The following is a 20,169-nucleotide window of genomic DNA, read 5'->3' on the forward strand; positions in this document are numbered from 1 at the left end:
ACACACGCCCACACAAACTGCAACAGGACAGTTTATTCACTTGAGATCAATAAAAGTCTTTATTGTAAAAAAAAGTGTTCAGACTTTCATTCAAGACAAAAAAAACTCACACAAAACTGGCTGGGGACATATAAATAAAATGTTTCTTCCTTGGAAAACCCATATATTCTTACACTGACAAGCACTGACACAGCAGTCATCTCTATTAAAAGAAATTTCAACGAGTGTGTCCAGTTCACTCTTCCTTTTCCTGACGTCCATGTTCTCTTGTTCCTTTGTTAGCCCTTACACAACACTGAGACGCTCAGGATGAACAAGCTAAACATGTGAAAACTAAATTCTATGCAGCATTGGGATCGGTGCAAGTGTGTCTGAGTTCAGGTGTCAGTCCAGTCAAATCAGACATAGTGTGACCATTCAAATTAATTAAAGAATCCACTTTGATGCAGACCAACGGAGTGTGTGATATGTGAAAAAGTACTGCATTCGCCAAGCATGAGTTCTGATTAGCTGCATGACCTACAGGGAATAAAGTGTGTTTTTCTCACCCAAAACACTACCCTGGACTGTAGTCTGATTTTCCTATTGATTGACTGATTTTTTGTTTTCTTATGTGCTGTGCAGTCCTTTCATTACTTCCACAGAGCGCTTGCTTTGGTTTTTGGTTCTGAGGAGCTGGAAGCAGAGATTGCTACCACATGTGAATAAACAAAAGAGAGATATTCAGTGAACCTGCTGTGCATCTGCTGCAAAGTGATAAAGGAAACGTCACTATCAGTAAGAGTCAGTTTGAGAAAATATTGAACTGCAATTATACAAGGAAATAGTTGCAGCCCCTGTTGTTTAAAATGTTTATAAAATCCTTTCATTTTCCAAAAAACCACGGGCCAATGTGCTCTGTTAATGAAACGAAAGGAATTCAATGGATCAGGTGGGCCTTGTGAAAAGGTGAACTGTACCTTTAAGGTTCACATTGAGAAGGAGGAAGCTGTCCATACCGCTGAAGGATAACTTCACCACAGAGCTAGAGTTCATACAGAGTGCAAAGGAGGAAACGCTGGAGTGAAAAGGACACGAGTGTTTCTCAAAACCATCAAACAACCTGAGGAATGTGTTACTTGTCATGGCGATGCTAATACTGTTCTAGGTGCTCGGCATTAACCCAAACAATCTCTGTGCTCAGAATGTAACAGCTGGGAGGAAAAAAAAGGGAGTGTTTATAGTGAGGGAATGAGTTATTTGGACCCCATGTATCCCTATATATCATCTGTGTCCTGCAGCAGTTTTCTTTGGTCCTGGGTGGTTCACAAGGAAGGGGAGAGAGGAGTGGGGAGGTTTTCTTTTTCCATCATTCACTTTCACTTAGGCCACAAGGTCGCCTCCACTCCTGGCCTCGTTCATGGATCCATTTGTTTGATACTAAGCACAGAAGGAAAAAAACAGATAATAATAGATTTATATATCTGAGATATTTACTGAGGTGTTTATAGATGGTTTATCTGGAACCAGACAAAGAGGAACTCACCCCACTTGTTGCCCACCAACACTGGACAAGCTGCATGCCGGGTGCTGTAGTCTCCCTCCCCGCTGGCAAACAGATTGTACCAGAACACTGCAGAGCCCTGGAATACACACAAACAACAGACGACAGATGTTAGCAGCGCTGTAAATCCTCCAAGAATAGCCAGGAATCTCAGACAGTCAGCTTTAGTCTCCTAAATTAATTCTCAAAGAAAGATTCTAAGAAGTGTAAAAACAACATCCTTTCTATGACAGGAATGAGCAAATAGGCAGTTGTTTATAGCACATGACCTTATTTTGCGCATGTTACCCAATTAGAAGATGGTGTTGTGTGGTAACAAATTGTGCTGTTCCTCACTGAGTGGCAAAAACAACAGGCACAGCAAATTGCACAATTTTATTTTGTTGTTAATTACTAGTTTCAGTGTATACTAAACTTCAGAACCAACAAAAACACCAGATAATCAGTTATAGCTGTACAATACGTCTGATTCAGACACAGCAGCTCGGTCAGTAATAATGTATGATAATAAGCGGTGGATCATCAAGCGGTTACCTTTTTGGGCCAAACTGCTGCACCAACGTCGGGGAACACTGTTGCTCCTCCGGCTGATACGTCACTCATCTACAACAGAGACAGAGGAGCAAAAAGCTCAGTCTTTGTGGAAGCTCAGGAACGATATGACTGCAGCTGTTACAATAAGACTGATTCCAGGTTGCAAAACACACATTTGATGCATTTGCACAGTTGTGATTTCTTTAATAATTCATGTCTATAATGTGGCGCTGCTTACAGAAAGCACCACTGGCTGTATTTTTGTCTTTGCGCTTTCCAGCAAATGTAGCATCCTCATTGTGACAGCAAAGATTTTGCACACCGACAAAGCCCATAATCAGGGATGACAGATAATCATTGATATGTAATATCAGGGTGTCACCCTGAGCAAAATCAAAGGGGAAAAGTTATGGTGAGCTACATTGTCCAATTTTAGTTTTTTTCAGGCTCAGTTTGTACGCAGCTTTTATAACAACAGAGACAAAATTTCACTCCACACTTGGTTAACAACATTAAGGTGTCTTTAGGAAGAGCTTACTCACATAGAAGAGCCATGTTGCTATGCGGTTCCCAGTGCCCAGCTCTTTAAAGGCATCTGGCTCATCTTTCTGTGGAGAGATCGTCAACATCAGGTTGTTCTGTCATATTAGCACTACTGTGCATTCATAAACTTTAACCACAAAGAGTCTTACCCTTCCGAAGTCAAAGTGAGGTTCGTATTGACCTCCAACGCCATAATTTGCAACCTACAGAGGTGAATGAAATGTAATGTAAGTCTTACAACTACTACACAAATCAGGTTTTCAACAGACTAACACACCCACAAAGTGAGGCTTCCTGAGGAGCAGGGGGATATTGAGAATTCATTTCTACATGTATATAAGGAATATGTTAATTTAGTAAGGTTTTACAAACACAAAATTAAAATCAAAGAAGGAGAAAAAAGCTCTTTACCTGCAGCTCTTCTGCAGTGTCCATTTCCAGCCCTGTGAGGTCTTCAATCCTCTGGTTGATTTGGTCAATCATTGGATCATCATAGCCAGTGAGCCAAGCACTGGAATACAGGAGGGACAGGACAATAACTGAGCCAGTAGTGGAGCATGCTACACAGTGTATCAGCGAGGCGCATATTTGTCCACTAGATGGTAGTAAAGATTTCTTCTGAAATAGGCAAACGTCATGCTGAAAACTTGCCGTGAAAAGCTCGGAACAAAAGTGATGTTAGGCATTTCAAGACGATAGAAACGGAAAGTGGAGGCATGAAAATAGGAAACCGGCCCAAGATTCAGAATCTCCAATCAGCTGAGGGTACAGAGTTGCACTGATTTCAAACAAGAGTCTAGTTGAGGACTAAGGCAAAATAATTACTTGGATTTAACCTTCCTCACACTACCAGCCTTGCACACACACTCTCACACCCCAGTCTAAGTATAGGCCCCTGATAAAATAAGCTCTTGACTGAACATGGCACTGAACTCTTTCTTGTGAATTATTAAAACATGACACAACTGTAGCTCTGAAGACCATCTTAAAATTCAAATTAGCATTTTGTCTGGTTAATGCATTAAAAGGCCACAGAATCCATATAAAAAACAGCAAAACCACAAATACTGTCATGACAGAATTGAAGCTACAATTTATATGAAGTTACCAAGACAGAATCAACTGATCTTAACACTGTTGAATTTAGGGGATTTTTTAAAGACATCACACAGCCTATGAGATGACTCCCACCTCCCACTGTCTCATAGAAGTGTTTGAGAATGTGTGTGTGTATGAAAGAGACAGTGTGATGAGTCATCTTTCTTTATTGACAGTGTGTTGATAATAAGCAACATTTTTGAAGGGATGCGGGAGCAAATGTGAGCCAACAGATGTTTTCCTGACGTGTTTGCAGCCGGTTCAGAGAGCGGTCAAACTCTTCGGAGGGCATCCGTATGTCTGTCTGTGCTCTCTATCACTTGGTGTTCACTGAACTTGGAGATAAATGCGGACTAACACGCACACATACAAAAACATCAAAGGGACACCACACCCTTGCACCCACACGCACCCAAACATCAATTACCAAGAACAGTAAAACCAAAGAAACTTGGGGGTTTTGGTGGCCTGTTAAACCTGGTATTTTTAGGGCGGGATGAAAATTTAACTTCCAATAGACAATGAACATATCCAAATGGAGCAGCAATTTTAACTACAAGGTGACTGTATAATCTCTCTTTCCACACATTTGCAGCATCCTGCCAGCTGTGCATTTTTCTCAGTTTCTCAATCTCTCATGCTGATATGGAAGTTGAAGCAGCATAGTAAAACCGCAGCAGCTGTAATGAGCTCATTCGAGAATGTGACACAGAATAATTCATAGAAAGTGCACTGGGGAGTAGAGATTCAGTGCTGTGGATTTCAAATAACCTGGGAAGGATGGCGAAGGGAAAGAAAACAGGTTGTTACTGTAACTGTGCAGTTCCATGACAATCCCTAAATCCCTGAGTAAACTGAAAGAACAAAGAATATTTCAGCTGCACCAAAAAAAACTACAACAGAGGATTGTTTAGCTTGGTTTAAACTATATTTTAGCTCAATTTAGTGGCAGAAATCTCTTTAACCTTTCATTTAAACCAAATTAAAACCTCCTCTAGTGTTAGTTTTCCAGGTGTAGCTCGACATTCTCTTTTTTTTCCATGATGCTTATTGGCTGCAGGGCTGAATAAGCATTTCACTGAGATAAAGATGAAGAGATGGATGGAGGAGGAGGGGAAGGCATTGCAGTGACCTGTGACCCCTTACCTCTTGGAGACTCTGTACTGGGCCGTGGTAAGTTTCCCAGTTTGAGGGTCATGCACCGTGGCTCGCCTTAACTACAGTAGTTTCCCCAGCAGAAGGACACGGAGGTCGAGGAACAGAAGGTACAAAAAGGATGGAAAAAAGGACGAAGGAATGTGATACACAGGAGAGGACGAGTGGAAAGTAAGAGGAGGAAAGAGGGAGAGAAAAGACAGGCAGAACTGGTCACTAGTTGTTCAACGTTATTCTTAAGAAAATCCAAGAGGGTGTTTCATGAGGCAATGATAAAAACCAGAAGTCCGCTTTACAACAGGGTTGCCACTCTTCTGCAATAATACATATCAAGGGCTTTTCAAGGGCAAATTATTTCAAATAGGGGCCAATAATTCACAAAGATGTTCAAATATACCAGTCCAGCACAGTGCTAGACGAAGATGGTTCACCTTAGTTGGATGGAAGTAGAAAGGCCAGGCACCACCCGGGAAGAACTTCTCTTGCTGGTAATGGTCAGAGCCTTTTTTGGTCAAACCACTTTTATGTTGGAAAACACGTCATATGTGCTGAGCAGCATTTTTGACCACTTTTTCTCATAAAATGCATCACAAAATGGAAATTCAAAAAAGATATAAAAACCCTCTGACCATTAACAGATAGATCTTAAGGAATCTGCATGTAAAATTTGGTCAAGAGATTTTTAGTTTTGAGTGTAAGCAAAATGTTAGTTTGAGAAAATGGCCACAGCTGTTGCTATGGAATATTTGTGTCTGGCCTAAGTGCACTTTTTCTTTTTACATCAAGTCACCAGTACAAAACAAATCAACACGTTCACTCCAAAGAAAATGGGCTTTCCAACTATACTTAGTACTTCATAGTTATGCCAAATAGTGTGGAACTTACACATCACTCAGAAAGGTTTGTCATATAGTATTATATATAATAAAAATTACAGATTTCTGTGCCCTGATTTCTGTGACATTTTCATGATATCAGCATTAAAAAAAGACATGATTTAGAAGCGAGGAAACCAGAAATCTCACAATTCATGAGAGGGTCCAAATACAGGTTTTTCCCGGGTGGTAGCTCCCCTTAGCAGACATTGTGTTGATATTTGAAACCTGTCATTTATTTGATGAATTCTGGACTTACCACCAAAAAGCATTAAAATCCAGTTTAAGACTATTTAGTAGAACTTGGCCTTCAAACTCATCTATCCATCCATATCATGCTGTTAGCCTTTCGAGGACGCCCCCTTCACACCCAATCATGCTACTATCACCTGTTACCAATGAACCCGTTCACCTGTGGAATGATCCAAACAGCTTTTTTGGAATTAGAGTTACGGAGAGCTTGACTTGGCCACGTCCAGTTATCATAGGTGAATTTTGATATGACAGAGGCTCAACGTCAGATCCTTTGGAGGCACTTTTAAGGGCGTCTTTATTGCTCTCTAAATCACTTTTAAGGTCTTTCCAGATCTGTGGCAACCCTGTACAATAAGCAAATCTATCACTGGGCAATAAATGAGTGCCTCTGATACACCTCTTGGCTCACAAAAAGCAACTATGTTAATATTAACTAGTAGAAAAAGCAACACATTTTCTCCTGCTCTATCTTCTTGTGTTACTTTTCCGTAGCAGACTCCTGAGCAGAAACATATCCACAACAGATCCTCAAAAACCAACAGCAATCTCTAGGAAAGCATTTAGTTTTTTCTTCTGTATCACTGGTGAAAGCACCATGAGATATTTGTCAGAAACAGGCCTTATAAACCGGTAACAGTCTACAAATGTTTATATAAGCTGTGTAAAGCTTCGATCACTCTCAGCTGGATCCTGTGCTTCAGCTCAAGAGCCTTTAAGCTTTGGAAGAGCAAAGAAATTGAGTTGTACAAACGGACGGAACGACAGAGTAGAAATGGGATGAGTTATTGAGGGAAAAAGGAGGAGAAATCTCCCTCTAAGCTCTCTCCTAGGCGGCTCCTGGCTATGCCTTACCTTTTGCTGATCCGGTATGGAGCTGTCTCCAGCACTCCTGTGATGGGGTTGGAGATTGTGGCCCTGCGCAGCTGTGAAGCCAGGGACACAATTTACCCACACACAGACATACATGCAAAGATGTGTATGCCTGTGTGCTTGCCTAACTAATGGCATCACATCAACCAGCCTCACAGCTTTGACCCCCTACTACTCAACACACTAACGCACATAAAAGACAGTAACGAATGTTCCAAAGTGACCAATACAGCTTTATACACTCCCTGCCACAATATTAGGTAAACCCATTCAACTGCTCGTTGACACAGTATACTTGTGTACTTTCTTGGCACACTTGGGGCCCCTTAGTACTACTGAGCATTGTTTAAACACCACAGCCTACCTGAGCAACTTTGCTGACCATGTCCATACCTTAATGACCACCGTGTGCCCATCTTCTGATGGCTATTTGTAGCAGGATAACGCACCATGTCACTAAACTCAAATCATCTCAAACTGGTTTATTAAACATGGTAATGAGTTTGAGCACCTTGTTGAATCTATACCACTAAGAATTGAGGCAGTTCTGAAGGCAAAAGTGGGTCCAACCCAGTACGAGCAAGGTGTACCTAATAAAGTGGCCAGTGAGTGTGCATGCATCATGTGACATCATAGGAGCACTGAAAGACTGAGAATCCCTTACTCGAGGCTTTGCCAATGTCTTGACCTTCTCGATTTCTGCGTCGGAGATGATGTCAAGGTAGCGGACAATGTAGGGGCGGTCCCACTCGTCCTGCTGTTTGATGGGTGCCAGCACATACTTGGGGTTGTGATTGTTGTCATAGTAACGACAGAACAGCCGGCTCTGCCTGCGGGGCGTCTGGTCGAGAGGAACGCAGAGAACAAAGCAGATGAAACACAGCTGTATTTTTGAAGTTAGAAATGGTGTTTTTGTGTATCTCTTTGTCTGCCTCACCATTTTGATGCCCTCGCCACGACAAAGCATCTCATACTTCTTCCTCTCTGGGATCGGCTGACTAGAAACCTTTTTGGACTTCTTCTTCTTGTCAGTTGTGTCTCTTTTCTCTCGCTCCGTCTCTTTTTGAGTTTCATTCTCCTCCGCAGCCTTTTTCTGCTTCTCCAACTGGAACTCAAAGTACTTCAGGTTGCCCTTGGCACGCTGGTGCTCCGGGTCTGGAAAATGAGAGACAGAAATAATAGTGATGATTACAAATAGTGAAGACTGTAGCAATGTCACCAAAGAATATTACACCCATCGTGATGGAAATAACTGAGCTTCCAACATGACATGATTATATGCTATTTATTCAGTCTGACCTTATCTAGTTTTCAGAAACAAGATGTACAAACAGGGCAAATTAATTCAGGGGCTCATTTGGAGGAAAATGTGGGATAACAAGGTCACCACCAAGGCCTCATCAGAACAAATTCACATTTCAAGACAATGATGGGAAATGTATTGCAGCATCCATTATAATGAGTATTACTCACGAGCAAAGTCAATTCACTTAAATAAAAGTTGGTTAGAAAGTGGCAAGCTCGACTTGACACTTTCTGTTGGTGTTTAGCACCGTCCGCCACTGAAAAAGATATCCTTCTTACTGTCATTACACAAAATTGAACTCCATGACACCAATCACCAACTCGTCAAACTGTTCCACCAATTCTGTTTTACAACCTTTCCTAACCCAAAAGTTCCTCATACAGTCCAGAACTGATACCATACAAGTCAATGTATGAAAAAAGACCCCCATTCCAAATCACACAACTCTGAGAAAGAGACAATTCTGTGTAATCCAGATTACAAATGTTGTGATCCAATCTAACTGGATGCAGGTTAGAGCTGAGAGTACTGAGTACTGAGTACTGAGACTTGACCAAAAGGCTGTTTTTGTTATTGCCAAATCTACTAAGACACACTTCAGTACGATTTTAGGTGGTAAAAACGGCAAATTGTTTCTGGACAAAACTTCACAGACTTGTAATGGCATGGATGTTTTGGTCTAGACTGTTTCTGTTTGTGTGGCTTGGAAATGCAGGCCTCTATTTAGTATGTCATTCAGTTCAAACCAAAGTGAATGTCTCATTTGCTGCTTATTTATCCAACTGATTTACTGCCTTAATTCTAACTATTTAGATAATCAATCCCGGTCTTTTTTTCTTTCTTAGAAATGTTTTTGCATGTCTGGTAATATTAAGGCTATTCCCACATTTTTACGGTATTATCTAATTAAACCAAATTAAGTCAAGTGTCAGTGCAAGTCTGGGCAAAACTGGTAAGAAAAGCACACCTGTTCCTAATGTATTTGATTTTTATGTGACATTAATTACCATGGCAAGATATTTTACAACCTACAGAGACAATATCAAAAATTGTAAAACAGGCCTCTCGGTACACATTTTAATAGAGTTTAAATAGACTCACCCAGTTCAAGCAGCTGCTTGGTGTACTCCAGAGCTCGCTCTATCTCCCCCTGCTGGTAGATGGAGTAGCTGAGGTAGTCGAGCACTGTCACCTTATCTAAACTGGACTCTTCACCCTCGTCAAGCTGTTTCAAGGCCTGGGCCATCCACACTTCTGTGTGGTAGTAGTCAACATCAGAGTAGGCGATTTTCGCCAGCTCGTAACAGTCCTCCACTGTCATTTGGCTCTTGTGTTTCACTCCTAGTATGCAGAGGATGCAGGAGAGGAACATCGGCATAGAAAAAAACTGAACCATCTCCTTTATAACACAGAAACCAAGGGAAAAACTACAATCCCCACACGGTCTACACACTATTTACTGTCTATGTCTGTTAATTTTAATGCTTCCTTGAAAAAAATAGATCTTTGGAGATACAAACTTTGTGCCAAGTAGATGTGGTATGCACTTATTTAAGGCCTTTACCAGGTAGGTTTCCAGTAGAGATGGTGTTGGCATCCAGTCTGTAAGTGTCTTGTAACCGGAGGAGAGCTTTAGCAGCCCCGGTCTGGTCCTCATCTGTGGGGAAGTACTGTCTCTGGATGGTCAGGTTGGAAATAAAACCTGACAGAAATGGACAGGAAAGGACAGAGAAAGATATAGTCGGATGATTTTGTATACATAACAGACAAGTGGACAATAAATGCTCCTCCTAATGGTCAGTGAGACTGCTAGGAAATCAATGAGTAAAGCTCTCTTCTACCTCAATAAGTCATGCCATGGTGACGAAGCGAGGCACTTGATTGCTACTAAAATATATCAAGTATGAATGGACAGCATAGTATTGCTGTAAATAAGCAAACAAATACAACTTTTCCTGAATTAATAAGTGTTTTTTAAAATCTCTTTTGCTTTGTTTTTTTGAAAAACAAATAAACAACATCCCTTCACCCTGGAGACACTCCACTCCACCACCGTTGCCTTAATTAGGCAGTTCCACGTTAAGTCAAGGGAAATTTATAGAAAGCACTGGACCGGACCAACATTAGTCAGTATTGTAAAATCCTTCTTCTTCCATACCATCAGTGGTGTCACTGAGAACAAGGCTCTCCAGGTCCCCCCACTCTGTGTTCAACCTCTTCATTAGTTTAAAGGCATTGACAGGATGCCCCAAGAAGCCCTCGGGGTCCTGAGTGGCTGTAGCTGACAATGAATCCAACTTATCAGCCCACCTGTCAATACAGAGGTGGGTAAAGTGCTTACATTTCACAAGCAATAATAAATCATTAATCATAAATATTAAGAATTGTGTGCAGTACAGGTACCTGCGCAAAAGTCCATCTGCGTGTATGTTTGTGTACATGTATGCATGCTGTGTGTCACTGAATGAGTGTAAGTTTATATCCACAAACTCACTGTTTGACACGCTCAAGCTTGTTCTCCTCTGCTCTGATGTAGTCCTTCAGAGAGGTGACAAGGTCTTTTTCTGTGTATAACAGATCCGTCATCTGGCCTGAGGAATACAAATCAGACATGGCGAACATCAGTGCTGCAATAATAAATCACACAAGGCATCACTTATCAGATCATTATAGGATCCAAAAATGTCATGCCATTTTGTTTCCATAAGTGTGGTGCAAAAATAAATGAGAAATTGAAGAGTCAGTGAAGTCAGAAGAGGTACCAGTTATTTGCAACATGAGTGCAACAAGTTTCCTGATGCTTTTACCTGTGGAGGTGAAGAAGTCATTGTGGGCTGAGAGGGACTGCAGGCAGCTCAGCAGCAATAAACACCAACACGGTAACTCCATTCTGAAGAAAGAGTGAGAGAATGATTCTTTCAACACGTTACTTGAAAATTGAATCATACATATGATTGACACGGATAAATATTTCCCTTCTATCTGTTAATGTCACCACTGCAGCTGGATGTCAGGTAAGCACATAGGACTTACTGCTATCAAAGCTGAGATGCTTGTTTTCATTATATCCCTGCCCTCCAAATGACCTCTCCATCACGACTGACACACCATGGTGACTCCTGTCAAGGCTCTCTGTGACACTAGACCACTGACTGTCATGTCAGACCCATTTCACAGCCACAACTTTAACATCCCTAATATCAGACACATGTTGTTAGAAGCTCCTTCTTCAAGCTTTATTCATTTACCGCCTGGCTTTCTTAAGCTAACTCCCAGTGAGCCACATCAAACATTCCAGTTGGGCTGTTAATTGAATTTTATTTTAAATTTGGAATTACAATTTTGGCTTCAAACAATTATGAAAACAAGATATTCAAGATGAAATGACTATTGTGACGCATTACGTTTTGCAACAAAGCTCTTGTTTTGTCTGATTTCCTTTCCAGCAGCGCCCTTTTCGCCTCTCCCTAAAAGCCCAAACTCACCCTCAGCCAGGCTGTGGCATGTTTCGTTCAGCTCGAGAGCCTCCAGTCAACTTAAAAATGTACCACCAATTCAGTTGTTTAGACAGGAAGATATTACTTGGCGCACAGATGTGCACAACAAGCACACGTACACACCCACACTCATACACTGTGAACTTATGTTTGGTAGAGCAGACAGGGACGTTTGTGTCACACTCTGGCAATCCAAAAACCTTGTACAAATAAAAGAGAGCCTAAACTAGCGTATGACAGCTTGCAGCACATGTATCAGCTCTCTACAGTGATGACTGAGTGCGTGCAACATTCCTAGAGGTGACACTGTGTCGCTGGTTGCCATTAATGAGTAAGAGAAAACTCAGACGTATCGTGTAGATAGAACAGGATAAAAGGATACAGTGATTATTTAAAGTTCAATAAATGCATGTTTCCAAAATCAATGAGTAATCATGTTTGTTTAGTAATCCTGATTTCAACGTTGACCAAAATAATCATGACTATGATTTTTGCCATAATCAGGCAGCCCTATATTCCAGGACTCACAACTCATCCAGATTAATGCTGCCCCCGCTGTCATAAACCTCCCTTTACTCCCTCCAGTGCTGCTACAACTCATTCAAAACCTGGATGTTCACATCAGATATAATCCATGGATAATCCACAGACCTACTGGGCACAGTTTAACTTTTTTTCTGGAGGGGCATGTTGCTGTTGAGTGAGCAAAACTATCTGCATGGTTAAATATCATAAATACTAGGGGTTAGTGGGAAATAGGGTTTCTTGTGATTTGAGTGAACTGACCATTTACAAAAGGCAAAGCAATAAGAGTAAATCAAGTGTGAGCCTTGAACTCAAAAACTTGAAAATCTCCTTAATCCTTTCAGACGAGCAGCCTGGCAACCACCACACAAAGTCAAATATAAGTCTGTGGTTGCTGTCGCTGTGTCCGGTTTAGCTTTGGAGCAGTCATAACCACTACAGGACTTCTGGCCTGGCACAGTGATCTGTCTGCCCATACAGACAGACTTCAGAGGAGAACACAGACAGACTGGCAGGAAGAAATGCTCAGGCACATAGGAAGATGTGAATGTCTGTGTACGCACTGGATCTAAAGAGTGTTTACGCACATTTATATATTGTAGTTAAAATTGAGCAGCAGAAGACGATGTGCTAGGCCAATGACACCTCTGTCATTGTGCTATACGAAAATGTGTCATTAAAAACTAGACCTGCATCTGGAGTCAGATCTACATCACAACCACATAACAATAGACATCATGGGATACATGTGTGACAATTTAGGGAGGTTTGTTGGCACACTCTTGAGCTATGGAGGCTAACCAAAAGGGACTGAAACTATAGCCAAAACTGAACCTTGCTGAACTTCTGTGCAGCAGATTGTGATAAAAAAGGCTTCCAATGCAACCGACAAAGAAGTGGAGGAAAGACATTATTCAAACACAAGTCTGAAATCAGGACTGTAGTATTTATTCTCTCTCTTGGATGGATGTTAACAAAAGGGGAATACCTGGTTTGTTACCAGTACAGCAGAGATTAGCAAACTATGTCTGGGTGTCTTAATGGATTATGTAGTTATAGATGGCACAAGTAAGAAAACAAACTCAGCTCCTCTTGATACTTAAAGCCTTTCTAGAGACAGTATTTGTTTAGTTGAACAAGACTCTATGTCAGGCATAACAAAGAAAAAATGCACGCACAATAACATCACTAACATACAAATCATCGCACTACTCTGATGCCTTTGACTTGGAGACTTAATTTGAAGTCAGGGCAACTGTACAGAGAGTAATACATCTGAATTTCTATGTTTGTAACTCTAAGGAATGCAGTGACGTGAAGCTACACTGGCTGTAAATGGTCAAACAAAAAATATACAGAGAATCCATAACGCCAGTCTCTACCGTATTTTACTGACAAAGACACGTTTGTTTAAAGCTGCAACAATTAGTCAATTAATCAGTTTTTTTATCTGCACCTGTTTTGGTCATTAATTCATCATTTAAGTCATTTTTCAAGCAAAAATACTGAACATTTGATGGTTCCAAGTTCCGAACGAGAGACTTTGTTGCCATTATACAGCTACTTGCACACACAAGAACCACTCACATCCACCTTTTGGCAAAGTAAAGGTCAAAAATGAAATGTAATGCGTCTCACTGGAAGCAGACAACAGGCTCAGGCAGGTTCTGACTTTGCCACATGGACAATCCTTGAGTGAGAGAGAAAGAATGACTTCATATGACCTTTTAATTTAGGTCAACAGCACGCAGCAGATAGGACAGAAAATTAATCTGCTCTATGTATTTGATTCAAGCTAAATTAAATTGCATTAAATTTAAATCTAGGTGTATTCAAGTAGCAACTGTCAGGCAAAATGCAAATTACCATTATCCCTGACTGTTACAACTGTATTTCCAGAAACTGTGGTGCCACACAGTCCAAAACACCATAAATATTCCCCTTCCACTTAGATTTTCAGGATAAAACCTCAGCAGAATGTAATTACTGTAATGACAGGGTGACAGCTACTGTGCCACCCTTGTTATAATGGTGCAGAAGTCTAATGTCAAAATTAAAGCTGCAAGTATAACAGTTATAATTTAGATTTATGGGTCATACCACACATCAAGTGAGAGTGTTTGTGTTCGCACATACGTGTACGTGACATGTGAGGACTCCAAAACATTCCTGACCGCCCATTTTACATTTAACCTGCCAGCCACTTGTGAGGCAGTTTGTCAGAAAGCTATTCTGCATCAAATCTGCCTGAAAGCATTTTGTTCCTCACCTCTCAAACTATGTTTCAATTGGGATGTGTTCTGTTCAGACATGTTCATTAGGAGACTTTTCTTTACCTCACAGCCTTGTGTTAATTGTGGAGAAAGTGGATATATCACAGTGCTCCTATTAGCAAGGAGGGACCCACCCTTAGAAATTCCTACACAACTACATAATGAGTTGTGATGTTCTCTGTATTCCGGGAGTTATTAATTTACTGATGTACTGTTTTCTTGTCATTTCTACTAATTCCTCCTTTGCTTAGAATGACTTTCAACAAACCCGAGATCAGGACTGAACAAGTTACTTGTTAAATCTAAATGTAGTACAGAGAAGCAGCACAAGTCATAAAAATACTGGCAAGCCGCATTTTCAAAATATGTTATTTCAAAATGATGAATGCTTGAAGAAGCTTCACTCTTTTATTTTGAAGTGATGACACAGGAACCAAAGAAGCTATTAAAATAACCCAATTACTGCTATATTATAAACATGTATCCACATAATCTGCAGGGAAAATGTAGCTTCCAGTGGGTAAAGAATAATAAATAAAACAATGAATATTATTTATACAAAATTATTAATGTACGAGTTATCATGACCTTACAATATTTCAAATCAGTACTGTGTGCTATTATCTATATAAAATGATCCTATGATATCTCAAAAAAGAGTAAATCCCTACTAAACATACAATCTGTGCACAATTCACACATTTAAGACCTGTTGAAGGCTAAAGAGTATATGAGGGTGTTATCATGCAATCTCAGTTATTCATTACACTACACAGTCACTTCAGTTTTGGACAGATGTCAGACGGCTCCTCTCAGTCTGCACTGTATTCTAGCAGCTTCTTCACTGTGAAACTGGCCTCATCACAGCCATCCTCTCCCAGTTTTACTTGGAGTGAGGCTCAGAGTCAGATAACACAGGATGTGGATGGAAGAGGACTGCCACGTCTTCGCCCCTCCCCGCCGGGAAGACTCATGTGAGAGCTGAGCACAGCCCAATGGAGTCTGACTCAGTTTACCTGCAATAACCCGTCAGTAACCCCTGCAAACTGACTGACAGCCTTTTCAATTCAAGAGAGCATCTGGTGCTGTTTGTTTACTACAAAACTACTTTAGCTTATTAGCTAACCAACGAGAATATGACGTAAAAAATAAAGTTTCCAGTGTATATTAGCTTTTATCCCCAAATAGCCGATACCACTGGGTCACTGCGGTGTTTACTAATGCAGACTTTGTGAATATAAAGTCTGTAAATATACAAAAGGAGAAATAAGGTCCGTGTAGGTGTGCACTGTGCAGTTATTGAGAACGGAATACAGAGCGTTGTGAAGGCAGCAGCATCCCACGCTGGACTGCACTGGAATGCCCTAACGTAGACGCTAGTTTCAGAGGCAAAACTCACATTGGGTTTCCGTTTCTCGCTATTTTCCCCTTCGACTGACTGAATTCTGCTAGTTGTACTCCCTATTAATCGGCTCAGTCTTATTATATTATTTGCCGCTACCGAGAGCCATCACATATATCAAAGTTTCGTACCGGTTAGCTAGTTTTCAGCTAGCTATGCTAGCTAAAGCAGACCCAACTGTAAATGGACAAACATAGAGAAGTTTGCACCGGTTAACGGTCGCTACTCAAAACAGGAAATGCGGTTAGAAACTGCATAACTGCAAACTGACATGAGAACTATCTGAAAAGGCTTTAAAGTTTAAAGTTTGGATAGCTTCTGGCATCTTATCTGATTCAGGAGGCGATATTTACCTTAACGACACACAGGATGCCTGTGGCAGAAATGCGTCCTCGGTATTTGGGTCCTGTGAAGTCCCGGACTCGAGCGGACTGGGTGCAGTTAACGGTGAGTCTGTCTGGTGCTTCGCCCTATCTGTGATGTTTCGGTGCACTCTCGGCCATCTGGTGGTTAAGGCTGGATTTTGTGGAGCCTGGGTCTGAATGCTACGTGCAGATTCTCACATGCATACAGCCCCCCCTGCTACTAGAGACTTTAGGGGTTGTCGTTTGTAAGTTGCGAGGGGAGGTGTCTAGTTGTCTTGACCCGTGGAGAGACAGACAGTATTTAAATTGTGTGTATCAGCTAACGTCACCCCGCTGCCACGTGTTGAATTGTGCTGCAAACCATACTGGAATTCCCACCATTTAAAAAATCAACCTTTTTAATATATGTTTTCATGTAGTGAATAACAAGTTCAGTTCAACGTCTCCATTCAGACTGATGATTTGTGTAGTTTTTGCAGTGTTTTATTTGGCCAAACACACACATTTTTACCATTTTCACCTGCAGACTCCTTTTCCTATTTCTCCCACATTCCAGAAAATTCCTCCCTCCCAACCAAAAAGTGTGACTGGAGGGAGGGAATTCCTGCTGCATGCTACTGAGTTCAACAGGGTGGAGCTAAGTGTGTGTGTGTGTGCGTGTGTGTGTCTGTGTGTGTTTGAGAGAGAAAGTGAGAGAGATGTCAACAAGCTAAATCTTAGTGGCATGCCCTATGTAAACACTACAGATTGTTAATGTCTGTGATAAACACAGCCTATTTGACTGCATGACACAGAGTATCAGACACTGAATAAAAGAAACCTTTTCCAATGCTAAATGTTATAAATGCATTTTAATAATCTATATCTTCTATCAAAGTGTCCGAACAGGGATTATATTATACTGAGTCACACAGAGGTCACAAAATTAAACATCTGTATGATTATTTCTGTTATTTAGGCATAGCACAAAAAAACACTGTGTGGGGGTTTAAGATTAATGTCAAAGTCGTGGGGGAATATTCCTATCCAGTTTTTCTTCCAGTATGAAATCCACCTGTCTTTGTTGAGTCTCATCGTATTTGACACTTTTCTCAATGTGAACTGTAGAAAAAAGAACTGTAGAAACTGTAGAAAAGGAAAATCCTATATATCCTTTCCATTCCCATTCTTCTTACTCCAGTCATCGGCGGATGTCGTCCAGGGAGGTGAGTCTGCTCCCAAACAGCTGCTCTTCATAGGCAAGCAGCTGGCGCAGGAAGTTCACATTGGGTGCCGTGCACGCCCTCCTCTCCTTCAGCCAGCGCAGGGCATTAAGCAGTGACCAGCATCGATGCTCCATGAGGAAGGCCAGCGTTACTGCTGAGCTGCGACTCTTGCCCATACTACAGTGGACCAGAATGCAGCCGGAGGGCTCAGCCTTCAGCGCCGTGTTGATGAACCTGGAAGCCAGCGGCAGTGCCTCCACCAGGTCCTGCTGAGCATCATCGCTCAGGTGCAGCCTCAGGTAGCAGAGCGTGTTGGGGAAAGCATCAGGGGAGTTGGCAGTGGCGTTGACCACATGTGTGATGTGTAAATTCTTGATGATGCGGTAGTCAGAGGCCTGGGAGGCAGAGCCCTGGTAGAGAGCCCCTTCCAGGATCTCTGAGGGGTAGATGGTGAGGGTGTGCCGCTCAGGTTCCAGCAGGACCATACGTGGTGTGCAGAGGAAAGGGTAGAGGGCATTGAAGGCTGAGAATCCCCCCAGCAGGATGACAGGGTCCATTCCCAGTGCACTGAGCTGGAAGAAACAACGCTGGAGGTCGGGAGAGTCTGCCCTGGCCTTCGCACTGCCCACTGAAATAAGCACAGACACAGAGAAACAATCACAGTGACAGAACACAGACAGAGAGCACATTAACGCAGTCAGGCAACCAAGAAGATTTCAACAAAGCAAAATGCTAACGTCAACATGCTCACAATGTCAGTGCTAACATGTGGATGCTAAGCAGATATAATGTTTATCATGTCCACCAATTTTGTTCATCGCTAATGAGCATCAAAGTACAGGCTGATGAGAATATCATTAGTTTTACGTTGACAGATAAAAGAAGAAAAGTTAAGGCATCACCAGAGGTATTACTACTCATCCTGAGGGGACAATTCAGTAAAAGCCATAAAATGTCAACCAGCAGGTGGTGCAAGAGGAAAAGTCAGGGGATCATCATAATCAATCCTCTGGGGACCATAAATGATTGTAAAAACATTCATGGTCATCCATAGAGATGTGCAGCTAACACAGCGAAAAATATGGTGCATTATTCTTTGTGTATTTGTAAGGAACAAAGTGTATTTGTTTGTATCATTGAGGCTGAATGTGGATTGCTGACCTGGGCTGCATCCCTCCTCTGCATACAGCAGTATTATAGAATACTTCTGCAGCTCTATACAGCTGATTAGACAGCCCAGCTCAGGGTGGATCACCGTCACAGCGGCCCGCGCTGTCACCACGTGGCTCACCTTGTACCTAACACACACATTCATTCATGATATGCACAAAGATCAGTTATCATAACTGCAACAGCCACCTTACATGTGTTCTTCTAGAGTAAATATATAGTTGAGGCAGGCGATAGTCCTTTTTTTGTATTGTCAACAAATTCCATGAAAAAGCTTGAAACCATCAATGTGATCATTTCTCAATACAGCGGATTAATACACTCTAGCAAGTATCTCCTGCAACAGGAGTGTATACGTGGGACTGCAGTGTCCGTCTTTATTTTAACAAACATGTCAGCCAGTGCAACAGTGTGGCTCACTGATTTGCATATTAGGCTTTGGCTACACAGAAAATACTTATCAATAGGATCAATTTTCATCTCTTCATTTGCTTACAATAAGAAAATATAGACGATCACCAAACCTATCTTTTAAATAGGTAAACTGTCCCAAAAGTGGTCCCCCAGGTATGTATATCCTTCATCATGTTTTAGGTCCCCCTTACATCTAAAAAAAGAAAATAAACTTTCCAGTATCGATATATGTTTGCCTGAGCAAAAAAAAAGCAACACCATTACAACCTGATGCAATCTCATACAGACTCCTGCAATGAATGCTATGTTTGTTAAGTTTGGAATTATCAGTTTTTGCTGAAATAGATCGTTTCACTTTTGAGCCAGATGGTGCTGCTGATGGATATCATTTCACTGTGCATGTGTTGCCTTTAATGTGTCTATGCATAGCATACAAATGGCAGAGCTTCTGCATCTGAGCACTGGTGCAACCGTGCAGCACCCACCTCTCTGCGCTGCGACAGTCCAGTATGAGAATGTAGTACTGATCATACAATGCGGGCTGGCCTTCCTCTGCGTTCAGCAGGTTATACACTTGCTGTGGGGTGATGTAGCCTCGCTCCACACAGGCTGTTTCTGGACAAGCGGGAACCAGCACCTCCTCTGGCTCACACACTGTTTGCAGTTAGAAACACAAAGAGTGAAGTGTGTCCGCATGTGTGTATTTGTGTGTGCATACATTCTTTGTAGGTGAGATGTAAAAATACTGCTTTTACCTTTGTTCCCAACAGGCATGATGGAGGAATGATCACTGTCTGTACTATTGACCTCCCTGTCACAGATGCTGCTCACTGTTTGGGATGTGTTGACAGGCTCTCTGGAGGCTGCTCTACAACTGTTATTCACTCTGACACACACACACACACACACACACACAGAAGTGCAAACTAAAGACTAGCACAGCAACATTATAGGAGACTAAACACAAAAACAATTTATGATGACTTGCCAATGCGCTGACTTAGATTCTTACAAGTAAAAAGCAGAACTCTTTACCTGGACAGTACTACGCCCATGTTGTTTAAGTAATTTGACAGATGCATCAGCTGTTCCCACCAGCCCTTCATTAGAAGAACATGCTACACCAAGAAACAAAGAGA

At 41.6% G+C, this 20,169-nt stretch overlaps 2 protein-coding genes across 4 annotated transcripts; both read right to left on the reverse strand.

Annotated features, from left to right (window-relative positions):
* Nucleotides 1–37: 37 nt before the first annotated feature.
* On the reverse strand, nt 38–16,448 carry p4ha1b (prolyl 4-hydroxylase, alpha polypeptide I b). Of its 3 annotated transcripts, XM_041947670.1 has the most exons (16): nt 16,230–16,448; nt 10,987–11,069; nt 10,674–10,770; nt 10,338–10,489; nt 9,744–9,881; nt 9,281–9,520; nt 7,811–8,028; nt 7,538–7,714; nt 6,856–6,926; nt 4,865–4,930; nt 3,032–3,131; nt 2,770–2,823; nt 2,620–2,685; nt 2,078–2,146; nt 1,526–1,622; nt 38–1,419 (listed from the first exon to the last, which is right to left on the reverse strand). In XM_041947670.1, exons 2-16 carry the CDS (start codon nt 11,066–11,068, stop codon nt 1,349–1,351), a joined length of 1,698 nt encoding a protein of 565 aa, XP_041803604.1. In that variant the 5' UTR covers nt 11,069; nt 16,230–16,448; the 3' UTR covers nt 38–1,348. The 3 variants fall into 3 exon arrangements, with proteins under 3 accessions (XP_041803604.1, XP_041803603.1, XP_041803602.1); XM_041947669.1 differs by lacking the exon at nt 6,856–6,926 and having other exon boundaries at nt 4,865–4,935; XM_041947668.1 differs by lacking the exon at nt 4,865–4,930.
* A 973-nt stretch (nt 16,449–17,421) lies between these two features.
* On the reverse strand, nt 17,422–19,804 carry LOC121614292 (probable rhodanese domain-containing dual specificity protein phosphatase). The gene is made up of 4 exons (XM_041948107.1): nt 19,786–19,804; nt 19,516–19,684; nt 18,608–18,744; nt 17,422–18,074 (listed from the first exon to the last, which is right to left on the reverse strand). The coding sequence occupies exons 1-4, from the start codon at nt 19,802–19,804 to the stop codon at nt 17,422–17,424; spliced, it is 978 nt and encodes a 325-aa protein (XP_041804041.1).
* Between the last annotated feature and the right edge of the window lie 365 nt (nt 19,805–20,169).

The sequence above is a fragment of the Chelmon rostratus genome, chromosome 11, assembly GCF_017976325.1.
Source record: "Chelmon rostratus isolate fCheRos1 chromosome 11, fCheRos1.pri, whole genome shotgun sequence".
NCBI classification, from domain to species: domain Eukaryota; kingdom Metazoa; phylum Chordata; class Actinopteri; order Chaetodontiformes; family Chaetodontidae; genus Chelmon; species Chelmon rostratus.